A 27,903-nucleotide genomic window follows, 5' to 3' on the forward strand; every position below is an offset into this window, starting at 1 on the left:
AGTCAGTGTGCTGGTTGTATCCGCATACTAGTAGTACCAGTATCACTTACTGACTAGTATCGTTTCGTAACCCCCACATTGTAACGGGACGATACCCCTAACGATCAGACAACATACCGATGTATATATAACATGTCATTCATTCGTCTTTTTTGTACAGTCTCGGCCAATCTATGTTCGTTCAGCAATTGAAACGCCATGTAAATCCATCTAGTATCTTTCCGGGCACAAACAAGAATTTCCCAATGCATGACCGCAAAGAGACAGCACGTCTAGCTATCGATTTCGCGAAATGGATGCCAACCGAAAGAATAAACAAAATGAGTCCCAAGCAAATGACTCTCGCGCAATCTACGATTCAATCTTATCCACCCCTGGCCACCATCTACCAACATTCCGAAGTCGGTCGAATACTGCCCTCGGAGTAGAATCTCTCACGACCTTTCCCCCCCTTCAATGCGATGCAACCCGTGATCCCATGTGATCAAAGAACATGTCTCCCTTCAGAGTCGAATCTAGCCCTCCAATCGCCGAGTCAACCATACGTGAAGACATGCTGTCCGGTGTGAGTTCCTCATCCTCTACCGATGCGTTGAGTTCTGTGTTGATTCGGAGGTCCTTGGGTGCTTTCTGAGGAGGGATGTGCGACGGTTGGAGTTTTCCGACACCCACTGGGGCAGGAACGTATGTCCTGGGTCTGTAGACAAGAGGCGGACCCTGAGTACGTGCATCCGTCCCGGATTGTTCGATTGATTCAAAATAGCGGACAGTCTTAACCTTCAGCTCCAGAGTTGCATCTCGGTCGCAGACAATCAGCGCATATGGGTGTAGCTGCAGCGCTGAGAGTGTCCACATATGGTTGATGCCGCCTTCCAGGCCTTTCTCCACAGCAAGAGCCTTGTGAGCACCGGTAGCCACGATGACAACTTCGCGAGCATCCATGATAGTCTGAATACCCACGGTAAGTGACCTCCGCGGCACCAAATCCAAGTCATTGCCAAAGAACCGCGAGTTAGCCAAGATTGTGTCATATGCCAGAGTTTTGACACGAGTACGACTGCTCAAAGAGGAGCCTGGTTCGTTGAAAGCGATATGCCCGTCTGGACCCACACCACCCAGGAAGAGCTCAATACCGCCATAGCGAGCAATTCGCGCCTCAAAGGACGAACACTCAGCCGCGAGATCGGGTGCGTTGCCGTCGAGGATATTGATGTTCTGGGGCGGAATATCCACGTGGGAGAAGAAGTGTTTGTACATAAAGCTGTGGTAGGACTCCGGATGGTCACGAGGCAGTCCAACATATTCGTCCTAGTTTGGTTTAGCAAATTAAACCCTGCTCGAATAAGGGCTCCGAAGTCTTACCATATTGAAAGTTACGACATTTTTGAACGAGATATCACCGTCCCTGTGCCGGCGCACCAGAGTCTTATAGATTATCTCAGGGCTACTACCAGTCGGGAGCCCCAGCACAAAGGGGCGGTCTTCACTGGGCTTGAATGACTTTATGCGACCTAGAACAACACTATTAGCAAGTGGGCGGATATAGCAGAGAAATTAAATGTTCTGTAGAAGTATGAAGAATACGATGAAAACACGATGGGTCTCTGGACGACATACTGATGATGTAATCTGCAATGTATTCTGAAGCTTCAAGGCTAGTCTCCCTAATAATTACTCTCCTAAAGAAGGACATTAGTTTTGAATCAATGTAGAAAAGCCGCTTATCAGGGACGGATGTCATACATGATGGAAGAAATCCGAAGGAGGACGGGAATACTACTACGTCACTGATAAGGATGGAGGGGCGATAACAATGAGGGGTGTCACAAAAGCGAGGACAAAGAAATGAAATGTAAAATGAGTAATAGATGTGTGATGAGAAAATATGAATGAGGATGAAGAAGGTCAAAGGTAAGAAGATGAGAACAAGGAGAAGGAGGACTGAAGGGGAGAGGTGGTAGAGAAGTGGTTGGAGGGGATTGGATATTTTCTGAGAGATGCAAAGAGGAAAAGAAGAAGAAGAAGAATGAGGCAGGGTACCGTTGGGAGGTTAATAATGATTGTTAGACCGGCAACTCCATCCCAACCATGGCTCTGTTACAGTACAAGTTCCCATTCTATCCGGTAGGTCTGGATCGATCGACCATGTGGAGTGTGACAGAATGATACATGGACTTGCTGGACCTTCCCTCAGACCGTGTCATAGTCGGGTACTACTCCTACTAGTAGTAATAGTAGACTTTCAAAGTGAGATCTACATTGAGTCAACGCCGAGATCACCATAAAGGTAGGTGATGACGACGACCTCGCCGCTATGATACACCCAAAGAGTACGTTTGGAGTGAGGGAAAGGGTTTGTCTTTACTCATGAAATTGCGTGGGCCGAAAATTGTTCACCCAGTGTATATTCCCAGGTATCAGGTTGGTAGGCAAGTAGCTGTCCGATGACGCAGCACTTTCCAGTACTGGTAATTTCATCATTTTATCTCATTTTATCGATATGTCATTAGTAGTACTTACTTACTATGACTCCTATGAGGCTGCCAATCAGAGTACTGCATTAGCATCAAGGCAGCTGCAAAAGAACCCGAATGGGTTAGCCGAGAGACAGGGAGGTAAAAAAAAAAATGAAATGAGAAAGGCGATTGTCACCGAATGGTATCATCAGCAGCAGCAACGTGATGTTGCAGAAGGGGGTGGCATGGGGCGAATCGGCTTGAGTAGATGCTCAAAGAAGCTTGCCAAGGAGGACATCCCCGAGGCAGGTGACCGTGGTGTGGCATATCTACTAGTGACTACTAGTTACTATCATGTTGGATGATAACACTGATAAAGAGTTGAAGAGAGGGGGCGCCTAACCTGACGGGGCAGCGTCCCAGTGCTTCCGTTCCATTCAATTGGTTCAAAGACTGTTGGCGGGCGTTGCCGTTGCATTCGGCCATCGCGGCAAACCGGGGAAACAAGCCCTGTGTGTCACAGACCCATGCAACCCTCCAGGTTCCCTACGCTGTGACCAGTTGGTAAGGTATGGTACAAAAATACCCGTCCGAGAGACTACGTACGGTATGTATCAGACTGGAAATAATTTTCATCTGTCACTGTTTCGGTATCGTAATGTTAATGTATCTCTGGTACACCACGTGAGCGCTTTACACAAGATTATCCAGCGGAACATTATTCTTCCAGCACATGGGGGGCTGGATGTGCCAATACCGAAGACCGGTGCAGGGAGGAAGGATGCCATCCATGTTGATTCGACTATCATTCTATCTACTACTACTAGATGGACAAGAACAGGATGGGCATCATCCATCTATGATCTATCTCCCCCCAAAAGACCTCTTTTAGGCTTTAAAGCTCGGTCTACAAGGCCATATACCCTGACTTCTAGAAACTTAACCTCCATTCCCTTGGAGTTGTTGGCTTCCTTCACACCCGTTGTCAGTTCAGTCAGACAGACTGACTGACTGACAGGTAGTAAGTAAGTACTAGCCTGTTAGTCAGGACCTCCCATCCATCCTGTGAAATTGGACTGGACGGAGGCTGGCTCAACTGGCCACTCATCATCTGATTCCCTCTCCGATCCGCCCGGGCTTTATCTGATCCATGAAGCTTGCGAGCTAAAGCAAGAGGGTAGCTTGGTATCAACTGCCGGCGCCGGCGCGCCTGTCCTGTCCGCCCACAATTCTTTGACGTTTGCAACCGACTACCTTATTGACTGGGACTCCCTCGATTCCGTCCGATTCAAGTGGTTGCGTTTCCGTTCCATACCTACAGTGCCTTTTTTTTCCCTTATCAGTCCTACTACTATCATACTACTGTCCATACTACTATTACTACTCTATTACTTTTGCTGCTGCTACTGCTGCTACCACCTTACCCCATCCATCATTCCGAAACAAGATTGCCTGCCTTTCTCTGCCATTGCACCCGCAACATTCCTTCCCACGCCGGGCTCTCATGGCCCCCAGAGAGGACATGTTGCCGCCTGGCTGGGAGGATCTAGACAGGTAGGAGTGTACTAGCCTTGGCATTCCCTTTTTCGATCTAATTTCTATTATTCGATCCCTTTCTGTCTCTTCTGTCATTGATCCATCTGATACACCCCCCAAGTTACCATTACTTGCTTAACCATCTGTTGCACATATCTTCTGTACTCGTCTGTTTCGTCGGCTCATTCCTGCCATGCATCCCATCCATAATCTAATCTTTCTCCTTATACCGCCTCCCTCTCAACTTTGATCCCTTCGGAACCCCCCCCCCAACCCAACAACCTTCCGTCTCATCGTTGCATTTCTTTTCCATTGATCATGGCTGACGGTTAGGCTGTCACATCGTCCCTCGGCAGGCAGATGGGCCAGCTATTTATGATGGGCTTCGACGGAACGTCTGTTAGCCCTCAGATCCGCTCATTGATCAAAGACTACCATCTGGGCTCGGTCCTACTCACTGCCAAGAATCTAAAATGTATCTTCGCACCTCACCCTTTTCATCACTTATCTTTCCCCGATGGATAGTAGATGCCTTGCAGTCGTGTCTCTTACCTTTTTTCATAACTCGGATGCTGATTCACGTCTAGCTGCCGAGGATGCAACGCGACTGGTCCTGGAACTCCAGACAATTGCCCGGGATGCTGGCCATCCGGTGCCACTACTCATCGCTCTCGATCAAGAGAACGGAGGCGTGAACAGTCTGTATGACGAGATATACATCCGACAGTATCCTAGCGCCATGGGGATCGCCGCTACAGGTTCGAAAACTTTGGCCCACGAAGTCGCAACGGCCACTGCACAGGAGCTTAAGGCTGTCGGGGTCAACTGGATCCTCGGCCCAGTTCTAGACGTACTCACAAACGTACGGACCCAGCCTCTAGGCGTCCGCACCACCGGTGACGATCCGCAAGAGGTGTCGCAGTACGGTGTGGAGTTCATGAAGGGCTACCAGAAAGCAGGTTTGGTCACCTGTGGCAAGCATTTTCCGTCATATGGTAACTTGGAATTTCTCGGGTCTCAGACTGATGTCCCAATCATCACGGAGTCCCTGGAACAGCTCAGCCTCACCGCTTTGGTGCCTTTCCGCAATGCCATTGTCCAGGGGCTGGACTCCATGATGGTTGGGGGCGTTTCAATGTCCTCCGCCGGAGTCAACGTTATGCATGCCTGTCTGAGTGAGCAAGTCGTCGATGATCTGCTACGGAAGGACTTAAAATTCGAAGGCGTTGTCGTTTCGGAGTGTCTGGAAATGGAGGCCCTCACCCACAACATTGGTGTTGGCGGAGGAACGGTGATGGCCAAGAATGCAGGCTGTGATATTATACTCCTCTGCAGGTCGTTCCAGGTGCAGCAAGAGGCTATCAATGGCCTAAAACTCGGCGTGGAGAACGGTATTATCGGGCGGGCACGCATAGAGCAATCTTTACGCAGGGTTCTCAACCTAAAAGCCAAATGCACCTCCTGGGAGCGGGCCCTCAATCCTCCCGGCATCCCTTCGCTTACGCAGATGCAACCGTCTCATACAAGCCTCTCCACCAGGGCATACAATAGCTCTATCTCAGTTGTGCGGGATAAAAAGAACCTCCTTCCCCTTTCCAACATTTTGGATTCAAACGAAGAGCTGCTTTTGCTCACGCCATTAGTGAAGCCGCTGCCTGCTTCAGCCGTATCCCGCTCCGTGAGTGAGCACCCAAATATGTCGCTCGATCCTATATCATGGGACCGGACGGCTTCCGTGCTAAGCGGCGAAAGCGTCTTCAAGGAGCTTGGACGGTCCCTTTCGCGGCAAAGGAGCGGCCGTGTCTTGCACACATCCTACACGGCTAACGGCGTGCGTCCGATCCATGAAAATCTCATTGACCGGGCCAATGCAGTGATCGTTGTCACTGCAGACGCTAACAGAAATTTATACCAGCATGGATTTACTAAACACGTCTCCATGATCTGTAGATCACAATTTACCCCATCTGGCGAAGCTCGCGAGAAGCCTCTCATTGTTGTCGCTGCCAGTTCTCCATACGACTTCGCCATGGATCCATCTATTGGAACCTATATTTGCACTTACGATTTCACGGAAACCGCGTTGGAGGCCCTGGTCAAAGTACTCTATGGGGAGTTGAACCCCGTTGGCTCATTGCCTGGTTCTATAAGCCGCAGTCAGAAGCTGCACCAAGCAAGACAACACTGGCTGGTAGAAACTTGGAATGAGGAGAGAGATGCGCGCTCTTTAGATTCTCTTTTGGATGCGGTCAGAGGAGATTGTGCCCAGGGACAACGTTCCGAATTATTGGGAGTAACGTCGAGCAGCTTCCTGCTTCGGCGGGAGGAGATTGACGAAGCGCATTTCGTCGTTCGGAACAGCAGCACCCAAGCATTGTACGGCTTTTGTTCTACGTACTTCTTTCGCTCCACGGGGACTGGTGTTATTGGATCTTTGATCGTCCATCCTGCGCGACGAAAGTTGTCGATAGGAAATTCACTCCACAGCCGCGCCATTCGAACACTTCTCCAGCGAAAAGGCGTGAAAAGGTTCCAGCTCGGATCACGACTTCCAGGGATTTACCTTGGCATCCCATCGGCGAACCCAGTAGAGCGTAAAAGGCTGCGGCAATGGTTTGCAAACCTGGGCTGGAACACGGCGCTCTCGCGGCCCGTTTGCAGCGTGGTGCTCCGCAACCTGATCACTTGGACGCCACCCGACGGGCTAGTCTTTGGCCTCCAAAATGCAGACGTGACCTATGACCTCGTCCATGGCTGGGATTACGCGGATTCCATCCTTGACCATATCAAGACGAACTCCAGGCAAGGTGTGATAGACATCTACAGGGTAGCTCTAGGAGGGGCTCCACATTGTGGCATCATTCGGGCTACACGGCCTGGCGATGGGGCTATCCTGGGAAGCGTAGTCATATATACCGGACGGGCGACCTTGGCGGAACATATGCCCGCGTTGAAGTCTACCCAAGTCCCGGCAGGGGGTATCTCATCTCCAGTCATTTCTCCTTCAGTTGGCGAGTACGCCACAGTCATGCAGGGGCTGGTCTTGCTAGGCATCAAGCAGATTCGCAAACAAGGCGCCGAGGCGGTGATCATGGACAGTGTGAGTTACTATACCGTTTGGTTGGTGTTCAACAAGATCCATCGTATTAACATGCTGATTCTAGGTTGATATCGATGGTAATTTTGACTGCCTGTCAGGACTGGGTTTTAGCACTCTGCACAGCTTCGAAGAGGTCAATTGCGATGCAGCGACATGGACCATGGTGTCTGGATCTTGACCGCCTTTCCTCTTGTGAACCTACCGAATTCTCACTTAGTCTCGATACTCATTTGCTTGGTTGCCTGCTGCCATATGTATGATTTCTGGAGGCTTCTCGGCATCGTACATACGATATCCACCATATATTGCATCTTTTTTCTTTGTGACATGTGTTCTCTTGCCCTGTTTCGCGAGCTCTTCTGTTGTTGGGGGAGTTCCACGCCTTTCCTCTTCATATCTGTTCTAAGATACCTTCTTAGCTGGTTCCATCGAGCCGATCAGCCGAATGTGACTCCAGGACTGACCACGTAGGTGTAAGCGATGACTGACATTGGAGGGCAATATGTACTTGGGATGAACGCATTGGCCGCAGTCACAAGCAGGTACAGAGGAGACATACTTTGCGCGAAAATGCCGATCGCCGCTTAGATGATTCACGCGATAGCGCCGGTGCGGAAATTAAATTCGGAGTGGAGCGCTGCTGGGCCGGAGGATGTTTGCGAAGCGTTGGCTGATGGATATTGAAAACGTTCAAACGCACCATGTCCCGAATGCGGTTGCTACAGCCCCTCTTTCGAGATCTAGACTGTCAAGGGAGGCGGTTTAGAATCCACGCAACGAGAATTATTAGTATCTGTAACTGTTAGTCTGTAAGATTGATTGAGCAAGTCAAAGCCGTCACTTATGAGGGAAAACGCCGCGGAACATCAGGATTTGCGGTAGGAACTCCACCTCCGAGATCCTCCCGATGGGTTTGAGGGATTGTCAAGACCAGTAGAAAGTGATAAACGAAAAGGGGCGGAGGGGCAACAGAGGCGAAGGTACCGATGAATCCCTGCTGCTGCTTTCGGACGTCGGGGACAAACTGGGTCCGGCCAACAGCAGGAGAAAATCCGTCCTCGTGGATTGGGTGGTTCTCAAGGTAGTAACTAGCTCAATCTTACTAAGTACTAGTAGCCTCCCCAATGCAGTCTTTGCACTCTACCAGTATATCTTCTTTCTTGCTCCACCACAGTAGAAGCCTCTATCTACTTTGTAGGAAGAGTTTCTAGTTAGTTAAGTCTGTTCCGGTAAGTTGTCTTCTGTACGGAGTAAGTAGTACTTAGTTAGCTTTAAGCCCCACGCGTGGAGAAGGAAAGGCGAGAGGATCGAATCGGCTTGGACTAAACTGCAGTCCCACCCCGCGGGTTGGCGGTCCGTCCGGTTGCGGTGGCCACTTCAATTCAGTTGGAATGTCCTTTTTCTTTTAATCTTTATTCCTACTTTGTATTCTAGTACTCCGTATCCCCCATTACTATATTTACTGTTAGATTCAATTATCCTCGATTCGTACATTCGATCCCGGTGTTTTGGTGTGGATTTTCCGTTTTCACCTACGACCTTTTTTCTTTTTCCTTTTTCTTTTCTTACTCTTCCACCCAAAGAAAAATAACTAATTAAAATAATTAAATAAATTGCAACGATATATTCCGGTCCTACATAGACCTGAACCTAGCAGACCGATTTTAGAAGATGCAGACAGAGTGTGATCCACACCACCCAACCAGGGAACTTAAAATGACGACATGGTGCCATTCTCGGGGTCAGATTGGGTAAATCAGCCTTGGATCCAGGATCTCACCCCTGAGAATGTAGAAGTGCAGTGGTCAGGGACAGATGCTCTAAGCAGGATAGGGTCAAAGGAACCTGCTTTTGCCTCTTTTCCAAAAAAACAACCATCCCCACCCCCCTCCATATCCGTAGTGTGTCGGCAAGAGACTGAACAGAAACGAACATGTGACTGGGGCAGCCACACCCTCCCCGCCCCCCATAGATTCACATTGCACTGGCTGCGATCCCGTCTTCGTGTCGTGCTAAAATCGGACAGATGATCAGCACGCGATGTGTGAGATTTTGCCCAAACCAAAAAGGCACAAAGTCTAGACTCTAAACCATGAGATGGGGTTATACTGTGTATCTAGATACGGATTTTCCACTGGCAGGTGTAAGGCTGGTGCCAAGCACGCCCTGAGGAGGGTCCTCGACGAAAGAAAACTGCGAGAAAGGCTGCAGGTGTTTTTGACTTTGGACTTGGTCCCACAAGGACTGGCTTGTGATCCTGTCAGCCTGTCACACACTTACTCCTAGTAAGTACTTACTATTGCTTCCCATCGGTGATTTGCCTCTTCTATGTGGAGGGAAGGAAGAAGGTTGTACCGTAAGCAAGTAACTAAATACGTGTAGGAAGGAAGGTTCACGAAGCAGTAGGCATTTTTAACGGATTGATCGGTCCCCTTGCATACCAGATTTGTTTCTTTTTGGTGATTCAATCATTTCCCTCTCTATAGATTTATCTTGAATAAATAAATTGAACAATATGATTATTGTAAATTTCATTTTTAGTATTTTTTTTTTCATCCTTCATTCTACAATCAGGGAAGACACCATGCAAGCTCTTCTGTAGTTCCAAGACCCCGCAGTTAAGCACCATAAGTCCTGCAACTTGCAGGTGTCCTAAGAGGCTTAATATTCTTCTGCTCTCATCAAATATGTCCATTGTTTCGATGAAAGAGCCTACCCCCCCACACATACACACATTGAGGCATTTTCGCCCCGGAACCATAAGAGGGGGAAATCCAATTGCCTCGAACAATCCTACTAACTCTCAATGATGGCAATCACTTTTGGTGGGCCCACACCCCCAGGTCTACACCTCCGTACTAAGCAGATACTTGAGTGGAATAGCTGCATACCCAACTTCCCACGACTAGCTTTATTTGGTTAGCGCAAATTTAAACGCAGCTTATTAGAATCAGTTAGACTCGAATTACTCTGCAGCTCGTGCCCCCGGTTCGAGAACGAGCAATTTGCGGTCCAACCTTCGGACGCGGCTAATCCGGCTTTGTCCCGGAGACTGAGACATCTCACTCGATCATAGCCAATCATGTTTCCAAACTGCCTCCTAAGCAGGACCAACCCTCCCACCCCCCCTTCAATGGTGGCCACAACCTCTCACTGCAGACTACTCGGAAAGCTGGGCAAAGGATGATGATGATGTTCTTGTAGTCGACGATGAAGGCATGGGACCTACCTCTCAGCTGAAGGTCTGTTGAATTGTAGACAGGTACCCTGGATACAGTACTGTGTGTGAGACCCTATCCCAGGTGTGCAGTAAATTAGTAACTATTTCCAGATGCGTTTTGTGTTGTTTGATGGGTAAACCACTTTGGGTACAAGGGATCCCAGTACTTATTTGAGAGACTGCATGCGGAGAAACCAGTGGTGAGCAGCACTAATACAGATAAATAGAGCTTTTTCAAGTAGTTACACAAGCCTAGTACTCACTTAGTAGTATGCTAGTGATCACTCCAAATCCCTTATTTTCTGACCATGTAACTTAGATTTGTGGGTTTGGGTGCCCCGTTAGCCCAGGGCCACATTTCCGAGTGTTGTGGGTGGGTTATTTACTGATTTCTAGATTACGAGCGTTTTGGCTAATAACCCCCCCTGTAAGAGCATGGTTGATGTATGCAGAGGAGAAACAAGCATATTAAACAAAGAAAAGTAAACAGTAATAATAATAATAATAATGATAATAGAATAGAATGAATAGATGCATTTGGGTTATATGCCCTCCAAGTAGCAATACTTGTGCTATAGTAAGCTTTCAGCTAGGAACTTTAGTAAATCCTGCTGCTGATGATTTTACGTGTGAGAAATTAGCAAATTAGTTCTAAGTATATGTTGATAAGGAACTTCACAACATCGATATACATGCGACCGGACTTCAAGGTTGGTTGATTGATTGATTCACATAAATCGGCTAGACTGGGCGTACTTACCCATCTCGGACACTACTTACTACACAAAAACATTGTATCCATGTAGATTTGTTGTTTTCGCTGCATGTGTCAGGGGTTCTACTGCGCTTAAGACACAGGTACTAGTATACTTGGCTTTACCCAGCGATGGTTGGGCGTCTTGATGGCTGGGGTCGGAGAAATAATCCATCACTGATGACGGAAGACATTGGAAAAGGTGATCTACCAGATCAACCATCTTCATTTATCCTAAACAGTAATGCTATTGAGATTACCTCATACAGGTTATGGCCACATCGCCGGATCAATCATTTTCTTTTCTTTTCCATTTTCTATATTTTTACAGCTTACTACCTGGGTTGGTAAAAGCCGAAACCGCACTTAGGCGAGGCCCTGTATCGAGTACTTAGTAAGTACTGTTACTTACTGGTCCGGAATGGACTTGATTGAGATTCGCCAGTACGCAAAACCCTTGAACTTGGAAGTTCTCTTTCTTTAGGTACTATTTTACATGGCATTCTGTATCACAGAAGTAGCTTAGCCATAGCCCATCATCAACATTTGCCCCAACTTCAGGCCGCCTTAAAAGAGGGGTCTGGTGTTTCCCTCGGCCGATGTTAGCCGAGAAAGTTTGAGTCTATCTTATTTAGAATGAGACCACGTTTGTTATACTTATTATTATAATTTTTTTTCTTCTCTCACGGTATACACTGTGTTTGTTTTTGTTCCTTGGCCACCCTCATCTACCCTCCCTGAACTAGTAGAGAACAGCTCACTCAATACCTCGGTAAGCAGTAGCATCTTCATCGTCCCGAAAACAGCAGTCGTAGGTGTTCATATTTTCAAATTGGCAGGACCGTTAACAAAACTGGCCTATAGAGTAAGGCTCTGACCCCGAATTCCCCGGGTTATAGTGGGTCTCCTATGAACCAAGTCCTAAGTACTCATAGACTAGTAACTAATACTTTGAATGTCTCTTTCACGCAACGGCTGCATGCAAATCGGATTTTCCTGGACAAGCATCACCTGATCCGGCAGGTCCTACATGGGCCTCAGGGACAGAGATACTAGATACTCGTAGACAGAACTCATAATCTGTAGCCTTTCTCAATCACAACTAGTGCCGCATTAGGAACGTCCACAATACCTCCCGTTTTCAAGGTAGACCAGTAGCTCCTGAACACGTGATCAACATTGTGTTGTTCCTGATCAGAGAGGGAAGAAGGTATGCCAGTTTGTTGACTCACAGCAGTCTACAGCTTCAGACAAACTTTGGCACCATCCCTGACCTAGTGGCTGTCATCTTGTGCGCCGTAGCCTAATGACTTTCCCGGGAACGCTAGAGCATACTAGTGTATGACCTCCTGGGACAATTGCTCTTCAAAGACGAGGGAATGCGGTCTTCATCGGAAGTGTCAAAGAAACTTCTCAAAATTTCAGATTTCGGTCTTGTTGTAGTGTAGTGTAGGTAGTCCTGTCTGCTGTCTTTGTCTCCGATAAAACTTCTATTGGGGCTTTCTTCTTCTTTTTTTTATTGCCCTTTCTGCAGAAATACGAATCGAGGGGTTCCAAAGAGGGCAAAACGAAAGCAGATAAAAAAGAAAAAGAAAAATGAATAGCAAGGAAGACAACCCGAAAGAGGAGGGATATGTGAAAAATGAAGGGCAAATGAGGGTGTCCCTTTCAGTGGATTAGCTACTACTAAGTGATTCCGAGTCTTTCTCTTTTCTGACGAATTAGGAGTGTTGCGGGCTGCAATACCGATCCCAAATACCCGTCTTCGGCTTCACGGAGGTGGATTCTTTCTTTTTTCTTCTTTCATTTGATCTTAATCTTGGATGTGCTCCGCATAGTAATCCGAGGAAGAGGCAACAAACGGGATCTCAGCTTCTTCCAGATGCTTTTTGGTCTGAGAGCGTGGTAATCCACACCGGTCCAGCGTATCAGCTTCTCTTGTTCAACTTAAAACCCCTTCGGTAACTGTAAAGTAAAGTAAAGTAACCGAATTAAGAATGTGCTGTCTTCATTCGTGGGTACCTTAGGTAATTCCCTTCAAGCTAAACTCGATCCAGGGAAAGGTAAAAAGAAAAAGTGGACGTTTTGACTTCTGTACTTTATCCGTACTGTGAGCCAAATCCCCGAAACGTCTGGCCAGTCCGTCTCAGCTCTTCCTCTCTCTCTCTCTCTCTCTTCTCTCTCGCGCGCGCTCTGTCTGTCTGTCTGGTCTCCAGTCCCTCCACTCTTCCCCCCTCCCCTCCCCTCCACTCCACTCCACTCTCCTCTCCTCTTACCACTTCATTTTCTTTATTTCTCTTCTTCTATTTACTTTTCCAATTTGTTTTTTTTTTTTTTTATTCTTTTTATTTCCTAACCTTTTTATTTTATTTTTTTTTCTCTCACTTTCCCCTTCTCCACCATCCGCCCCTCTCTTGCTGGCTCTTGCTGCGGCCCCATCGCCGGGTCCGTCTGCCTGGCCCTTCCTCTCTTATCTCCTCCCGAAATCCCCATCCATGCCAGCCTAGGCTCGCTCCGGATCTTGTCTAGTGAATCGTTAACTTCTTTGGACGCTCTTTCCCTGAGGAATCACTCCCGTCTCCACCAACCACAAGCTGCTTTCTCCAAATGCACTGACTTCGGGCGAATCCGATCCACTCCAGGCGGTGGCTGCTTGCTGCTCCTGCTATCACTATTACCACTACTACTTCTATTACTCCTCCTACTTACTTACTTACACTCCGCATTTCTTCATGATCTTTTCCTACTTGCTACTACTTGCTGCAAACTACAACTACCGCCACTACTGCTCCTCCTCCTCCTCTTCCACCTCTTCCACCTCTTTCTCCCCTTCTCCCCTGCTTCCCTTGTACCTTCCCGGTACTTTGCCATCACTCTTTCTTATCCCACTTTAGGTGATCTATTCCTCTCCTCCTTCGTCGTCTTCTTTTGTCCCTAAATCGCGCCAGTTACGTCCGCAGCTGGCTTCTCTTTGGGACCAACCCTTCCATGTACTCTCCCCCCTCTAGCTTAACCCGCGTCCTCCGCGCTCGTCGCGACCCTTCTGCTTCATCCTTGCCGGTATCGACTCGTCTTTGAACTCTGTCCTTCGTCGACCTCTTCATACACTCTCATCCGGCCTCTTCTACCTATTGAGTCTGAACGCTTCCCGGCATTACAGAGATACCGATTTTGCCTCAATCATCTCGGTTGTCCTAAACGCCTCGTGTCCTGCCGCCCCGCCATGGAGGGCTTTGATACCATGGCTATGCCTTACCTGGCCAGCCCGTTATCACTCGGTAATATGCAGAGCACCGATTACCTCAATTCAATGTCCGGCATGGACCTGCCTGAACAACGTTCTAATTTCGACTCCGAAACATTCGTGAGGTGAGTTGAGCTGACATCCTTCCCTCCATAGTTCGCGTCTGACATACAATCCCGCTAGTGGGGACGACATCGCATTTTCTCAACATGCTTTACCTCCCGCATCGTTGAAACGATTTCCCTCTGGTTATGAAGATCCGTTTACAGACATGGTCGCTCCGTTCGAACCTGCGCCGCCCGAGCAACCTCCTGATTCTATAGATCATAACAATAAACTACTGAGCTTCTCAATGCCTGCGTACGGCTTCACTCTCTTAGATTACTCTCTACGCCGCACCTCAATATCGCTCTCTGCTCAGCTGCACGGCATGTTCTTTCTTGCAGAGTCGCCTTGGACCACATCCCCTGCCGAGAATGCCCCGCCTCAGCAGGGAGCGGAGCTGACGTGCTACCGCCGAAACCTGTTTCAGATAACAGGCTCTGTTACCCTCCCACGGAGCTTACGCTACATTATGACGGAGCAAGGCGACCGGATCCCTATTCTGGCCCAAGAACTCACTGTGTCTGCTACGGAGTCCGTTGAAGGCAATTCTGTCAAGATAATCTCGGTTCCTTGGAAGACACACGCCGCAAATGTGAATCCTACAGCTGAAGATGGGAACAATGTTTCCAGCGGAACCGGTGGTAACCCTAATAGCAACAATCCTACTATCAAGGTTGAAAAGGAGCCACCTCCGATTCCATTAGATATCATGGCCGGACAAGACCTTGATACTGACTACGCCACCTTCCCTATTGCCTGGAAACGACTTCAATTTCGCGTTGCTACTGCGAATAATGGGCGAAGAAAAGAGCTCCAACAACACTTCGTTATTCGTTTGAAGGTTGTAGCTACGCTGTCTACCGGTGCCAAGATACCAGTCTGCGAGGTACAGTCGGGCCCTGTCATAGTCCGGGGCCGGAGCCCACGCAATTTCCAGTCTCGCAAGGACTTGCCATTGAGCAACAGTGCTGCGGCGTCGCGCAAAAGCGCACAAGCAGCTCAGTCGGCTGCTGTCAACCGAACCCCAACCGGTGATTCTGCGCCACATCCCGGTGCAGCACCGGCCAAGGCCAAAGCCACATTGAAGAGCAGTTCCCCAGAGACGTCTACGTCCCAAGGTGGTGTAGTTGGCCAACAAGCTTCCCCGGATTGGGCGCAAGTGCCGCCTCCTGTTGGCGGTGTGCATCCATCGACGACTTTGCCTCACTCGACGGTATATACTCAGTCTAGCCCGGAGTTCTCACGGCCTACAGAAGCCCAGCGACATCCAGTTGCCGCCCCCATCAATCTATCGCTCCTCGAAGATGATGATGGCAATGATTCGGTCAACCCAGCTGATTCGGCCAGGCCGGCCTCTTCATATACAAATGATATGTCACACAAGCTTATGAACATGGATAATTCTGCAGCCCCTCCGGCCAAGATGCGCAAGTTGTCTCATGGCTTACCCGAAACACAATCGCGAAGCTCGTCCTCTCTACCCTTACTGAATAATACCAATATGCAGCAGCCCTTCGCTTCGACGCTCCCATTTCCAAATGAGAGCGCTGACTTGTTATATGAGTATTTCCCCTTGGGCTTGGATGATTGGCAAGCACCAGTCGATGCAGTATATCGACCACATGTAGTGCACCATACAAACCTACCTGAAGTGAAGTTTGTTGCTGCACGCGGACGAAGCAAACGATATTTCGCTGCAGAAGATGTCTTTTGACGATGAAATGGGTGATGAGAGCCATCGGGGTTGGTTTCATGCATCTGCAGTCGGGCTTGATAGCAGGTTTCCTAGACTCCAGGAACTACTCCGATTGTTTCTTTGATTGCTTGTGCATCCTGCGTTCGCCCACACTGCCTGGCAGGCTGGTTGAATATGAACCAGAACTCTTCCTCTGGCAGACACCAGCCTAGTCCGTCACTTCCATCTTCCTGATTGCCCTTTCACGCATCCTTCTTCCACCACGTTTCGTTCCCCTTAATCTCCTGTCTCGCTTCTATACTTTCTCGTCTTTATCTGGGTTGTTTTCTCTCTCTCTTTCTTCCTCTCTATTTATTCCCCCTCCCATCTGGGTCTTGGGGTGTACGGTTATGTATACGACCCTTCCCTGGTAAGGATAAGTCGCGGCGCGATGGAGTCACGGATAGGAAGCGGCTTTTGGACTTTGCGCCTTTCGGGCGTGATTTTCTTCGATGATGCTTCTTTTGTCACATTTCTTCCACACTATTTCTCGGACTCGGCTCCCTATTCATTTCTGTTTCTCAGGTTGCCGTCCTTCTTCCATCATCCTGCTTTCTTCTTCTTCTGGTTGCATATATGTGAAAGGAGGTTTTGTCTGGTAATTATTTTCGCCGGCTACGGGACCGAAGAAAGAGTATTGCTCGGCTGGTCGTCTGGAACGTTCCTGTACCAAAATTTGTTTTTACATTTGTCTTCATCAGTCGGTATCTGTGATGCACTGCACTTGCGTTTTGTGCGCACTGTTTTGGTTCTATATGGGGAAACTACAATGTGTAATAATTATCCACGCTGAACGAATTGCAGGTATACACGGAACTAGCCCTTACAATATACATGTTGACGTGAATTTACTTCATGCGAGCATGGAGTAGCGTTCCGATGCACCCAACCTGCCCCATTGTATCTGTGACAACACTCTAGCCAAGTTCTCCTAGAAAGTTCGGTTTCTGATCTAGCTAGCCGGCACTCCGGGCTAGTACAGATTATGAGCAACAGGTTCCTTAAGGGTTGGTGTAGTTAGAGATAGCCAAGGCCATCACCACTAATGGCCTCAAGGTCGGCCTTTATCTCCCATTCACGTGCACCCACGCGTCCTGCGATCTCTGTCTTGCGTTGCTTGCTCATATCTATCCATTTAAACAAGAGATTACCGTCAAGCATACCCCTACCAGCTGTGCCATCGCTCTCCACAGCTCGGAAGGCTCGAGGATTGAGACCGCAGGGGTGTTCCAGTGTATTCGTCAGTTGTGACTGTAAAGCAGACAATCTGCGGTATGACTCTTCAGGCATGCAGGTAATCAAGCCAAGAGAGCCGTTCTGTGCGGTCATCAGGACTTGGTGGAGGGCGCTCTGGTTGTCGATATCCATATCGTCCGAATTGGAAATCATCTTCTCTGAAGAGACCATTGTACGTGGTAGAAGAGTCAACGTGGAGGCGAAGTTACCCGTATGAAATTTACTGCGGCTAAGCAGCTTGTCACCGTTCGAGGATTTGGGATCTGTTGCAATTAGCTGAGTCCTTGAGTATATCCTTTCGGCTGTCCAGTCCTACCTTCCGGATCATACTGCAATACATGGATGTTGCAATCGCTGTCAGCCACAACAATGAATAGCCTTCTACCGTCTGGAAGAAATTCAGCCGCGGACACTTCAAGGTAGTCTAGATCCTTGGCAAAAAGGCTCATTTTGTAGGGCTCCTCCTAGAAAGCGGACATGTTAGCTTGATATGCTCATGTTGGTTCCATAGTGACTGAGCATGGGGACAATACCGAATAGCCTGCGAACCATATCCCTTTCACGGCATCGCCAAGGATGCACATCCCAGTGCCTTTGAGCTCTTTCACGACACTGACATAACACTGCATATCCATGAAAGCAACAGGGAGAAGGCTACCATCTTCCTTGAGGCCTCTAACCATACACTTTTGTCCTTGTGCCACCAGGACGAAGCCCTGCCCGCCAATTTCAGATAGGGCAGTCACGGCGCCCTTCACTGATTCTTTACCGATAAGCTTCAACTTGCGATCTGTCTCAGGGTCGTCTGGGTCTGGAACAACCTGCACGACCTCGAAAACATAGATGCAGCCGCGTGAGGGTATGTCTTCGCCCCGGGCGAACGCAGTACCCACGACTATCAAGTCCTTGCGTTCGTGGGTGTTTTCCGATATTTCAAGGCTTATGTTCTTGATTGCCATGACGTACTCGTCTGTGCCGAGGGAATAACTGTGCAAGTGAAGAGTTAGGATGACCTAGTCTTAACGCTGCAGATGATGACTTCATACCTGTCGATGATAGACCATGTATTAGGGCTAACAAGCTTAATAAAGCTTCCACGCGCCGATGGGAAAAACGAAATAGCTAGACAGTTTCAGCCTGGTCCCCTGAATTAGGTAGATAGAGCACAAACCTTCATTGCGCCATTCTGGGTGCAACTCGTCATCGTCGGGCAGTTTGAAATCGGTTGCATGACACGTCCCTAATACGTACATCCCGGAAGAGGTGGAATAAGCTAAGTGATCAACTTGTTCTCCTAGGTGCACCTTTTTCAATGTCCACTGGTAATCGAATCGTGTCATAGGGGGCAGTTGACAAAATCGAACCGTACTCTGCCCACTAGATTAGCATATCATTATAACGAATTATCCTGACATTGCGAACCTGCGAGTCCATAGAAATAAACCCCCTACTACATTCAGAGGTATCTAAGCTGCTTACGCACCGGGGACTTTCCCCTCTTAAGCGCAGAAAGTGTGGCGCACTTGCAGATGTCCTGAGAACGAAGCCTGCTGAAGCACCAGGCATGAATACAGCACTGAGTCCCGAGATATCGGGCAGGATGCGCAGTGGCCTAACCCTATAATCTGACCCACTGGGCTGTGTTGAGTCGACATCAGGTGAGATCATCGGCAGAACACTGTTGTTTTCTTTGGAAAACTTCAGGGTGTGAATCTCTCCGGTTGGACCTGTTGGAATCACAAAAGGTTTGTAGATTATCAAGTCATCGGTTTCAGATCGTAACTATCAGGGCTGCGGTTAGCGCACCAGAGCTAGTGATGAGAGGCGGTCTAGAGTGACCAGTATGGTGGCATACAATCAAGTACGGCGAAGCACTCCATGTTTCACCGAGATCAGCAACGATTGCCTCTACCAAATTTTCACGTGTGCCAGACCGCTTGGGTGGCTCACTGGATAACAGAGGCGACAGGCCGTCCAGCCCCTCGATTATCGATAGCAGCTTTTGATCGCGGACGCGATATACCTGATGAATTCGGAAGCATTAGATGCCATCAACGCAGGGTAGAAGACGATCAGAGCAGGAAATCTCGCATAGTGGGTTCATGCTACTTACGAAGAGCTTGGAATCATGGCTGAGTAGGAATAGAAACATATCGTTCTTGACCGGCTCACTCAGTGTTCGATCGATGGAGGAAAACAACCCAGTTTTATCGCTGTACAAGCAACAGGATATCCACTTTCCAGATGCTACATCCTCACCAAGAACTACTTCATCAAGGTCTCCACTGTCGTCTGCTTGAAGGAACAATAACGTAGAATCGTCCCGTAGGATTGCAAGACAAGAGTCGGCCAAACTAGCACTAACAGCCATTCGTTCATCATTGGTGTCATCGTCCCATATCGGGTATATTTGAGTTAAACCCAGGTCTGTTCCGTCAGATAAGTTACATCGACACCGGGCTGGGTGTGAACTTACCAATGTCATAACTCCGCACCTCATTCTTCAGGACTTGAACCACGCGCTTCCTGCTTTCTTGCGTCCCAATGTTAATTGTCACATCTTCGTTGGGATTAAAATCGGGCGCTCTGAAAGGCTTTAGATCATGGCCATCCACAACGAAGATGAGCGATTCTTCCCTATCGGAAGCTTTGGCCTCTGTTGCAATAACATAGCATCGCTGAGATCGTTGCCCTATCTTCTCAGACGTTCTCGAGACAGCTTCTTCCTCCCAAGTCAATGAAGCTGTCCAGATACTGTCTACTGACTCAAGTGAAATTGAGGCGACGACATGGGGATCGATCTCGCGGGCCATTACTACCAAACCGCCACTTTTGTGTGAGCCTTGGGAAGCTACTATTTGCAGCTCTGGAGAAGTACTATTAGTACGATCGCCTCCCTTTTCTTGGTTCGTGGGTAGCTTCCTTCCAATGGTTATGTCCCTCAAAGGACCAATGTTGATAAGCTTATCGTGCATCCGGAAGTCATACAGCCCGAAAGCAGATGATTCTCCTGACGGACGGCGGCCGGTAAGTGTTGTGTCCGGGGATGTAGAATAAAGATCGTCTTCATACACATCGTCCTCACTCTGGTCCTCTTCTGACATATCCGCAGAGTCATCTATCGCTTGCTTTGCTTGCAGACGGTGCTTTTTTGAGCTGGAGGATGAACAAGAATAGCCTAAAAGCACCGAATCGCCATCCTCGCTGCCCAGGAAAATTTTCCCATCACCTATGAAGGTTGAAGCAGCTGCCGCGGAATTCATGGAGGTAAGACCTGCGTGAGCCGGCAGCAGGTGAACCGAGATCCCAGAGACTGACCTCCCATCTAACTTGAATTTCACGATGGCCATCTCCCCGGTAGAAAGCACCAAAAGCATGTCCCCGCTGCTATCCCCGAGACACTCAACGATACAGTTCTCAAGACGTAGTGCCAAATCAGATTGGTCTGTCATAGAAAATGATGAAACTTGTCTTGAGAACTCGTTAACTCCAACGGCATTTGTCTTGCCTGCCTGGTCAATATGCACTAATTCATTGGACCCGATCAATAAAGCACCGCCGACAGGAGGTGGGAGGGCCACCACCCTAAACAGATCACTAGGCAGCCTTGACACGGAAAGTAATATCGTGGACGCTTGCTGCTCCAAATCTAGCGTAAACACAGTATAGAAAACCACGTCTTTTCTTTCAGGCAGGAGGGCACTTGATGTTGCAACTTGAGAATATAATATGCCAAAGGTCGGTTCCCTATACTCGTATAGGAAAGCAAGGCTTATCGGGTGAAGTATGGAAGGATCCAATGCCGTCAAGGGCAGAACAAAAGACGGGGCATATGGAGTTTGATACGCAATACCCTCTTTGGCTTTATCAGGGCCACCTCCGAGATCGTGGTCAGTTGACATTCCTTCCCCGAGGTCTGACCCATAATCATCCATCACCAGGTCATCTCCTGGCTGGTGGAAAGGAATAATGGCGAGGTTCCGAATTCCAAAGTTGAATATCGCACATCTACTGCTTGGGTCCACACTGAGGATGCTGCCACAGTTTTTCAGGTCAGGAACCCATGGACTACGGGTCAGATCATCTCGCTCGTAATAATGAATGGAGATGGTGGAGATGCTTCGACGCTCAGGGTCCCATTCAATCAAGCTAAGTTTGGCATTCCGGAAGGCGACCAAAACAGCTTCTCCGCCGCTCCTGCTGTTGAGAACCTTGACCCGACAAAGACCAGTTACAGTTCCCGAAAGCGAATACTCTTTTTCCAGGAGGAGCTTCGTCAATTCCTGCTGGGCGTCGGCTCCTTCCGCATTGGAGGTAACTTTATGCAGCGAATAGATCTGAAGCAGTGATGTTCTAACCACGATCAGATCATTTGACGTTGCCGCAAGGAAAGGGACCGCCAAAGCATGGGTGACCCCAGTCGGGGGCAATAGTTCAGTATAGCACTGCATCATGCGTTTGCCAAACCAGAAAATTGCTTTGCCCAGGAGTGTTTGACTCTCCTCGTCAAACCCAGTTTACTCTACTGACCTGCGCAAACGGCAGCATTGCCAGGAAAGTAAAAACGGGCTAAGCAGATGATTGTTGTGAAGAAAGGGAATGAAGCCTGGGATGACGGCGACGAGAATAAATAGTAAACCCAAGCTTTATATCAACATTCCTAGCTGGGACGGGCATGATTGGAGGTTCCGTGCTTCAAGTGCGACGCGACACGTGACAATACATCTGGCCTCCCAGACGATGACGTAATACATGCGGGACTTTTTGACCCCAATAATGAACGTTAATTGTTGGTGGTCCTCAACAACTAATCTATTTCTCTACCTGCCTGCCTTGCTTATACCTATCGTCATGCCCGTCTTGAGTGATTTGGGTATGAACACAACCTGAAACAGAATAGGATCTAGCTCGTCTATCCATCTACTCCGATGTGAAGAAAACTCCATCGGATCTGGAGTCTTGACAATACTTGCACCCAACCCTTTGCGGAGCTGTTGTCTTTCGCCTTTCGTAGGGCCTAATCTATCCCTATAACCAAGATGGCCCTCTTACAAACATCCCTTATATGGGCAGTATACGCTATTGTGGTAGCTGTTCTGGTAATGGTAGCGTCGGTGTTCATCTATACATATCAAACGCCTCGGGATCGCTCTTCAGTTGTGACGTTCACGTGTATTGTCGCGATTACAAGCTTACTTGCCACTGTTCTCTTGTTGCCCGTGGATGTTGCTTTAATTTCCTCTACCACATCCTCGAAGCTTGGTCAAAGAAAACCTTGGGCCACTCAGGATGAAGTAGACAAGATTGTTTCTCTATTAACGGCTGTGTACTATCTCCTCTACTCGCTTGATGCTTTTCTATGCCTTCTCGCAATCCCATTTGTCTATTTCTGGTACGAAGAATACGATGAAGTGGCTGTCGAATCCGGTGAGCAATCTGCTGCCAAACGACTCTGGACCGCGTTTAAGTACACTATCTCGTTTATTGCGATAGTGGTTGTGCTTTTCATTGTTGGCTTCCTTGTCCCTGTTTCGAATATTAAGGACAGCAATTTTTCAGACTATCTCAGGAAGCTTCTGGCTGAGAATCGTGAGATCTCCCTTCACCTCCCTCCAGCATGTCCTTATTTCCCCCTTTTTCTAAGATTTGAAAAAAAAAGAGAATACCTGTTCATCATAATCTAATACTGATTGGTTTCCTTTTAGGCGGCGAGAGGGTCATTACATTCACCCTTGGGTTATTGATAACTCTGGGGCTGTTCCTTTATGTCTTATATACCTCAACGGGCCTTGCCGTTCTTCCCATGATGATGATACGGACAGCTCCATCTGTGTCAGACATGACCTGGAAAGCGTCGACAGGTGCACAGCTCGAATCTAATCGAGAGCGTCAGCGCCAGCTGGAAGGGCGCTGTAGAGGAGATCCGGGTCTCCTCTCTTCTAAGGAACGTAGAGAGCTCGATACCCTCGTTCGAGATGAGAGAACGCTTATTAGGCGGCAACGCTTGGCAGAAGAGGCAGACGGTGAAGGTCGAGGCCGATTTATGAGGGCATGGCTAAAGATTACGGCTTTCTTCCGCCCATTAAAGCTCCTAGGCGGCATTGCCATTCTCTTAGTCGCACTCATGATATGGATATCAATGCTCTTGACGGCAATTGACAAAGCCAAGAATTCTATGTGCAAACAACGTTGCGGATACATACTCAGTCGCATTGGGGTTTTCAATCCCATGAACTGGGTATTCGTTCAATCGGCAAGGGTATTTCCTATCGACTATGCCGTTTTTACAGTAGTTGTTCTGTTGCTGTTTGGCAGTTCAGTGGTCGGGATATCTACCATTGGCATTCGCTTTCTATGGATCAGAATATTTCGGATCAGAATGGGGCACACGTCTCCACAAGCCCTGCTTCTGACCACTGCCATGCTGATTCTGACAATACTAGCTTTGGACTATTCGATTCCCATGCTTGTTGCACCCCAGTACGCAACTTTTGGACCACAAACATTCTGTGATCGCCCCCCGGGCCAGCAATCGGATTGTTTGATTAACAAACGCCTGATCAAGCCATGCTCGGAACTAACAGACAACACGGCTGCCAAGCAAGTCTGCACACCCAGCGTCACTAGTATGTTCCTCAACCGCGTGACGATAAGCTATCCCTTTTTCGGCACAGTATTTTTCTGGTCTCAATTTATCTTTCTCGGTAAGTGGGAACCTCCAGTCTTCATAAAATCTAGCCACAGGCTTATGAGATCTAAAATCTCAGGTGTCTACTTGCTCGTCTTGGTCACCTCTTTCATCCGCCATCCGAAACTTGATGAACGTCTACTAGACCAGGAAGCTGAGGAGGCTGAGGAGGAACGGCTACTGGCAAGCTCTGGGAGAGGTGTTAGTGACACCTATCATAGTGTCGGAGGAGGAAACAACTTCCCAACCAGAGCAGGGGAGTAGGTTATTTGGACGTATATGGCCTTCTCAAGTCGATATCGAGGAACAGTGATAGTCTGGATGGTAACATTTAGGTCTGAATCATCTGTTGCCATGCGAAGGAAACAGTGGAATTTCGTTAAATACATTATATGATAAGCTGTGATAATGTGTAATTTTCTGCGGTTTTGGTATGACGTCTAGAAACGGAGAGGGCTCGAAGAATTGAACCGCCCTCGAGTAATGTTACGACTTGAGGCGGTCGTTCAATAAAGCGAGGGCACTTTCGAAAGCCTTCACAACATCGACATCTGAGTCATCGTCAGCAAACTTATACATACAAACGGGTTTAGCTGAGACTGATTTTACGTACAGTGTTTACGTTTCAGTTCTAGATCTTCTTCAGAGGTCTGAACATGTTTCATTTGTGTCTTAAATCTACAATAACATCAGTGATTGTGTTGAAGACTTCGGGGACTTGGGAGGACCAACCTTTTTAAAGCTCTGATTTCATCGCGCATAACAGTTGTCTCCGACCACGCCATGAAGATCTAAAAGAAAATATCAGATAAAGGCCACGAGATTAATGACGGCTGTAAACACCTCAAGCAACTTGGCGACACGGTTACGTAAGTCTCTTTCAGCATTTTCATGCTTTTCCATAGAAGCGATGTATTCTTCTTGAAGTTGGTCCCAATCATAGTCCATTAAATTTCCTGAAGGTGGAGACATATACTGCTGAAGGGTCTGCAAAGACTCGGTGCGAAGGTCGTCCTGATGCAGATCACTACCCGGGAAATTGGAGCCTGTAAAGTCCCTGTTTAGAGAAGTCATGCCGATGATTAGACTATAGCTTCTCGGGCTAAGAATCAGCTTCGAATAGGAGCAGGTGCAGTAGCAATAGATACAGAGAAGTGAGATCTAAATATATCGTGCAGACATGGACCGCGTGTTATTGCCGACCATGCTCACGTTCGATGCTCAACTAACCGGGTATGTACCAGGGGAACCCTGTCAAATGTTAGCATACGCACCATAGAAATATGCGTGGCTCAAATTACACCGCCTAGCGCTAGAACTTGCTCTTTTTCAGTGTATGGCAGAAGTCGCAACTTGTGAACTTAATCTATGGCTCAGTCTAGCATCGAAAACTCCCTGAGGGGGAGACGAGATGAGTCAGGTGATCGCAACTATCCACCATACTACATCGCACATACTGCTTTCGATTGATATGTTTAGATAGGCCGAAAGTGGTGATCACCTGCAGGCCCATCTCACTGCGTCGAATTCCAATAACCGCATCATTCAGCTCCTGGAAGCCGCTGATAGTTGCATTGAGCAGCACTTTATTAAAACCAATAGGCTTCTGCAAACGCAATTATACGTTTCGGTAAGATATTCAGTGTGTGTAAGGGCAAGCCGGTTGGTATGCCCAATTAATGTGCCTCATAACAATACAGCGACCTATGATATTTGTTTATACTAACAACTTCTCCGTACTGAACCAAAGCTGGGAAATTCTCAGCTGCTGATACTCGGCTGTAAGTTCAGTGATACTGTTACGGATACGCACTTAAGCACAAAGGAGCGGTGTGATGATTACGACAACCGATGTCGCTTACGTAACATATATACAAACACCCAGTCCATATATACGATTGGTCAGGTGATGTGACGCAAACGGCGGTCCCCTTCGTTGGCTTCAGATAAGTAAATCCAGTGACACTTATCGATCACATATCGTCCTATGTCATCACTTAATCCGATTAAGACATGAGTGCCCCCCTCTTTCATGATTTGTTCATGCAACCTACGTGCTCGAAGCCAGACAGTCGAGTTGGTATTCCATCGCCGGAAGCCCAAGGCCATGCGACTGTGAGCTACGGCGGTATCGATCAACCGAGAGTGAGACAAAGCTTTTTGAGATGAGCTGTCATACATGTTTTCGCGCTCCAGCTTCGCGAACCCGGTTCTTCTGCCCTACCTGTGCCCGTAGTCAGCTGTATCAGCTCCGGGTTGAGAACGCGAGGGTCCTGCTTGAGAAACAGTCTATTGCGGAACATATCCAAGCTAGAGTGACCCCTGAGACAACCCAAGCGGAATGGTCGGGTGAAATCAAAGAAACCGCCATTGCTTACCAAAATGGGCTCTCTGCCAAGCGAAGCTTACAGATGATTGTTAAGGGAGAAGCTGAGTCGTGTGAAAGGCTGAGGCTACTCGGTGATCAACTCGAAAACCTGACTGCTGAGATCAAGGACAAAAGACTTGAAATCTCCCAACGCAGGCTCGCACTAGCGCGACGGCACTCGGACTCTGAATCTGCACAGTATCAGCTCGGCGAGCGGGAAGCTGCAATCCTGGCCAACATCCAGAATAATACTAAGAGGACGGACCATCTCTGGCATTCGCTCCATAGCAAAACTGCAGAGGCCCGAATATTCCTCTGCCGAGAAGCTGCCAATCTTTATGGGCTACAGCGGAAGACAAGGAGTAAGGAAGGATTGTCCCAAGAGGTCTACACGATGGGTGATATAGATATCATCGATTTGAGGGACATGAACGGAAAGTTACAGCTCTGCGACTTTTGATTTATATCAGTTAGTAATGCTTTGGACAGGTGTCACGCCAGCTTATATATCCACCTCCCTCTTCAATGTTGCTCACCTTCTCGTCCTTGTTTCGCATTATCTGTCTCTCAGACTCCCAGCGGAAATCACTTTACCCCATAAAGACCATCCTATACCCACTATATGCGCACCTTCTGCGTCCTATCTTTCACGAGATCCAAATTCCGTAACATATTCGCTACGTCATCCACCATCTGTACCGCCTGAAACTAGAACCACATCGCCTCGCCCTTCCAGACCTCGGCCCCTCTCCATCGACAGAGCACTTCCGAAACTGGCCAGGGAAGACCCTGGAACATATGCACTATTTCTTGAAGGGGTAACATTACTGGCATGGAATGTGTCGTGGCTATGTCGAACTCAAGGTATAAACATAACATCAGAGTCCTGGGAAGAAGTTTGTAACGTTGGGAAGAATTTGTGGCAGCTCCTTGTGGCACCACCTGCGCAGCCATCGACACTATCAAGAGCCTTTGCTGGACGCGACATACAGGCGAAGATGAGGGTATCAAAGGACTCACCCAGAACTACCATTCAGCGCACAATGTCATTCCCTATGCTAGGGCATTACTCGCATGGGACTGCACATTCCTTTCTGGGTGCTGTCGAGGGGGCTGAATTCATGCGCACATGGAGACTTCCTACTCCAACAAAGATCGTGGATAAGCTGAAATCAACTCTGTTGGGTGAAATGGCCAGTGCAGAATGGGAGCTGCTGGAAGGCGATTGGGACGACGCAAGTCAGGAACCGAGGGAATCAATGCTCATTCAACATCCATCCACTGATTCTACCTCACCGGAGCGACAGGGTAATACTAATAGTGGGAATAGCGTAAATGATACAGTTGCCGGCGCGAGCAACCTCAGTGGACCTCGTGGACCCACTCGTATGAAGGGTACCAGTGGCTGGACCAAGCTGAGAAACAGGTAGTATTGAATTGAAGAAATTCTACGAAATAGAT

General features: G+C 48.2%; 8 protein-coding genes across 8 annotated transcripts; 5 read left to right on the forward strand and 3 right to left on the reverse strand.

Moving 5' to 3' along the window:
• Window positions 1–261: 261 nt before the first annotated feature.
• Window positions 262–2,122, reverse strand: BO85DRAFT_54578 (putative glucosamine-6-phosphate deaminase). The gene is made up of 4 exons (XM_025665473.1): window positions 1,744–2,122; window positions 1,618–1,679; window positions 1,363–1,511; window positions 262–1,308 (listed from the first exon to the last, which is right to left on the reverse strand). Coding segments are annotated over exons 1-4 (1,068 nt in total). The 5' UTR covers window positions 1,746–2,122; the 3' UTR covers window positions 262–453.
• A 2,248-nt stretch (window positions 2,123–4,370) lies between these two features.
• Window positions 4,371–7,270, forward strand: BO85DRAFT_489379 (putative beta-N-acetylglucosaminidase; the record flags this gene model as incomplete). The annotated part of the gene is made up of 3 exons (XM_025663599.1): window positions 4,371–4,467; window positions 4,580–7,092; window positions 7,157–7,270. 3 exons carry the CDS (start codon window positions 4,371–4,373, stop codon window positions 7,268–7,270), a joined length of 2,724 nt encoding a protein of 907 aa, XP_025514521.1.
• A 6,855-nt stretch (window positions 7,271–14,125) lies between these two features.
• On the forward strand, window positions 14,126–16,335 carry BO85DRAFT_54881 (NDT80/PhoG-like DNA-binding family protein). Its single transcript, XM_025665474.1, has 2 exons — window positions 14,126–14,435; window positions 14,494–16,335. The coding sequence occupies exons 1-2, from the start codon at window positions 14,290–14,292 to the stop codon at window positions 16,127–16,129; spliced, it is 1,782 nt and encodes a 593-aa protein (XP_025514522.1). The 5' UTR covers window positions 14,126–14,289; the 3' UTR covers window positions 16,130–16,335.
• Window positions 16,336–17,069, forward strand: BO85DRAFT_54882 (uncharacterized protein). Its single transcript, XM_025665475.1, has one exon. It carries the CDS (start codon window positions 16,542–16,544, stop codon window positions 16,941–16,943), a length of 402 nt encoding a protein of 133 aa, XP_025514523.1. The 5' UTR covers window positions 16,336–16,541; the 3' UTR covers window positions 16,944–17,069.
• On the reverse strand, window positions 16,851–22,051 carry BO85DRAFT_400032 (cleavage/polyadenylation factor CFT1). The gene is made up of 9 exons (XM_025657113.1): window positions 19,863–22,051; window positions 19,500–19,813; window positions 19,242–19,409; window positions 18,809–19,168; window positions 18,558–18,756; window positions 18,433–18,508; window positions 17,920–18,373; window positions 17,703–17,850; window positions 16,851–17,649 (listed from the first exon to the last, which is right to left on the reverse strand). The coding sequence occupies exons 1-9, from the start codon at window positions 21,838–21,840 to the stop codon at window positions 17,168–17,170; spliced, it is 4,179 nt and encodes a 1,392-aa protein (XP_025514524.1). The 5' UTR covers window positions 21,841–22,051; the 3' UTR covers window positions 16,851–17,167.
• A 374-nt stretch (window positions 22,052–22,425) lies between these two features.
• On the forward strand, window positions 22,426–24,338 carry BO85DRAFT_460527 (putative LMBR1 domain protein; the record flags this gene model as incomplete). Its single annotated transcript, XM_025661722.1, has 2 exons — window positions 22,426–22,975; window positions 23,092–24,338. 2 exons carry the CDS (start codon window positions 22,426–22,428, stop codon window positions 24,336–24,338), a joined length of 1,797 nt encoding a protein of 598 aa, XP_025514525.1.
• A 123-nt stretch (window positions 24,339–24,461) lies between these two features.
• On the reverse strand, window positions 24,462–25,423 carry BO85DRAFT_450634 (uncharacterized protein). Its single transcript, XM_025660422.1, has 5 exons — window positions 25,376–25,423; window positions 24,918–25,325; window positions 24,807–24,865; window positions 24,688–24,752; window positions 24,462–24,625 (listed from the first exon to the last, which is right to left on the reverse strand). The coding sequence occupies exons 2-5, from the start codon at window positions 25,146–25,148 to the stop codon at window positions 24,561–24,563; spliced, it is 420 nt and encodes a 139-aa protein (XP_025514526.1). The 5' UTR covers window positions 25,149–25,325; window positions 25,376–25,423; the 3' UTR covers window positions 24,462–24,560.
• Window positions 25,424–26,239: 816 nt separating this feature from the next.
• On the forward strand, window positions 26,240–27,872 carry BO85DRAFT_460528 (Atg14 domain-containing protein; the record flags this gene model as incomplete). Its single annotated transcript, XM_025661723.1, has 2 exons — window positions 26,240–26,840; window positions 26,932–27,872. 2 exons carry the CDS (start codon window positions 26,240–26,242, stop codon window positions 27,870–27,872), a joined length of 1,542 nt encoding a protein of 513 aa, XP_025514527.1.
• Between the last annotated feature and the right edge of the window lie 31 nt (window positions 27,873–27,903).

The sequence above is a fragment of the Aspergillus piperis genome, assembly GCF_003184755.1.
Source record: "Aspergillus piperis CBS 112811 unplaced genomic scaffold BO85scaffold_12, whole genome shotgun sequence".
NCBI classification, from domain to species: Eukaryota; Fungi; Ascomycota; class Eurotiomycetes; order Eurotiales; family Aspergillaceae; genus Aspergillus; species Aspergillus piperis.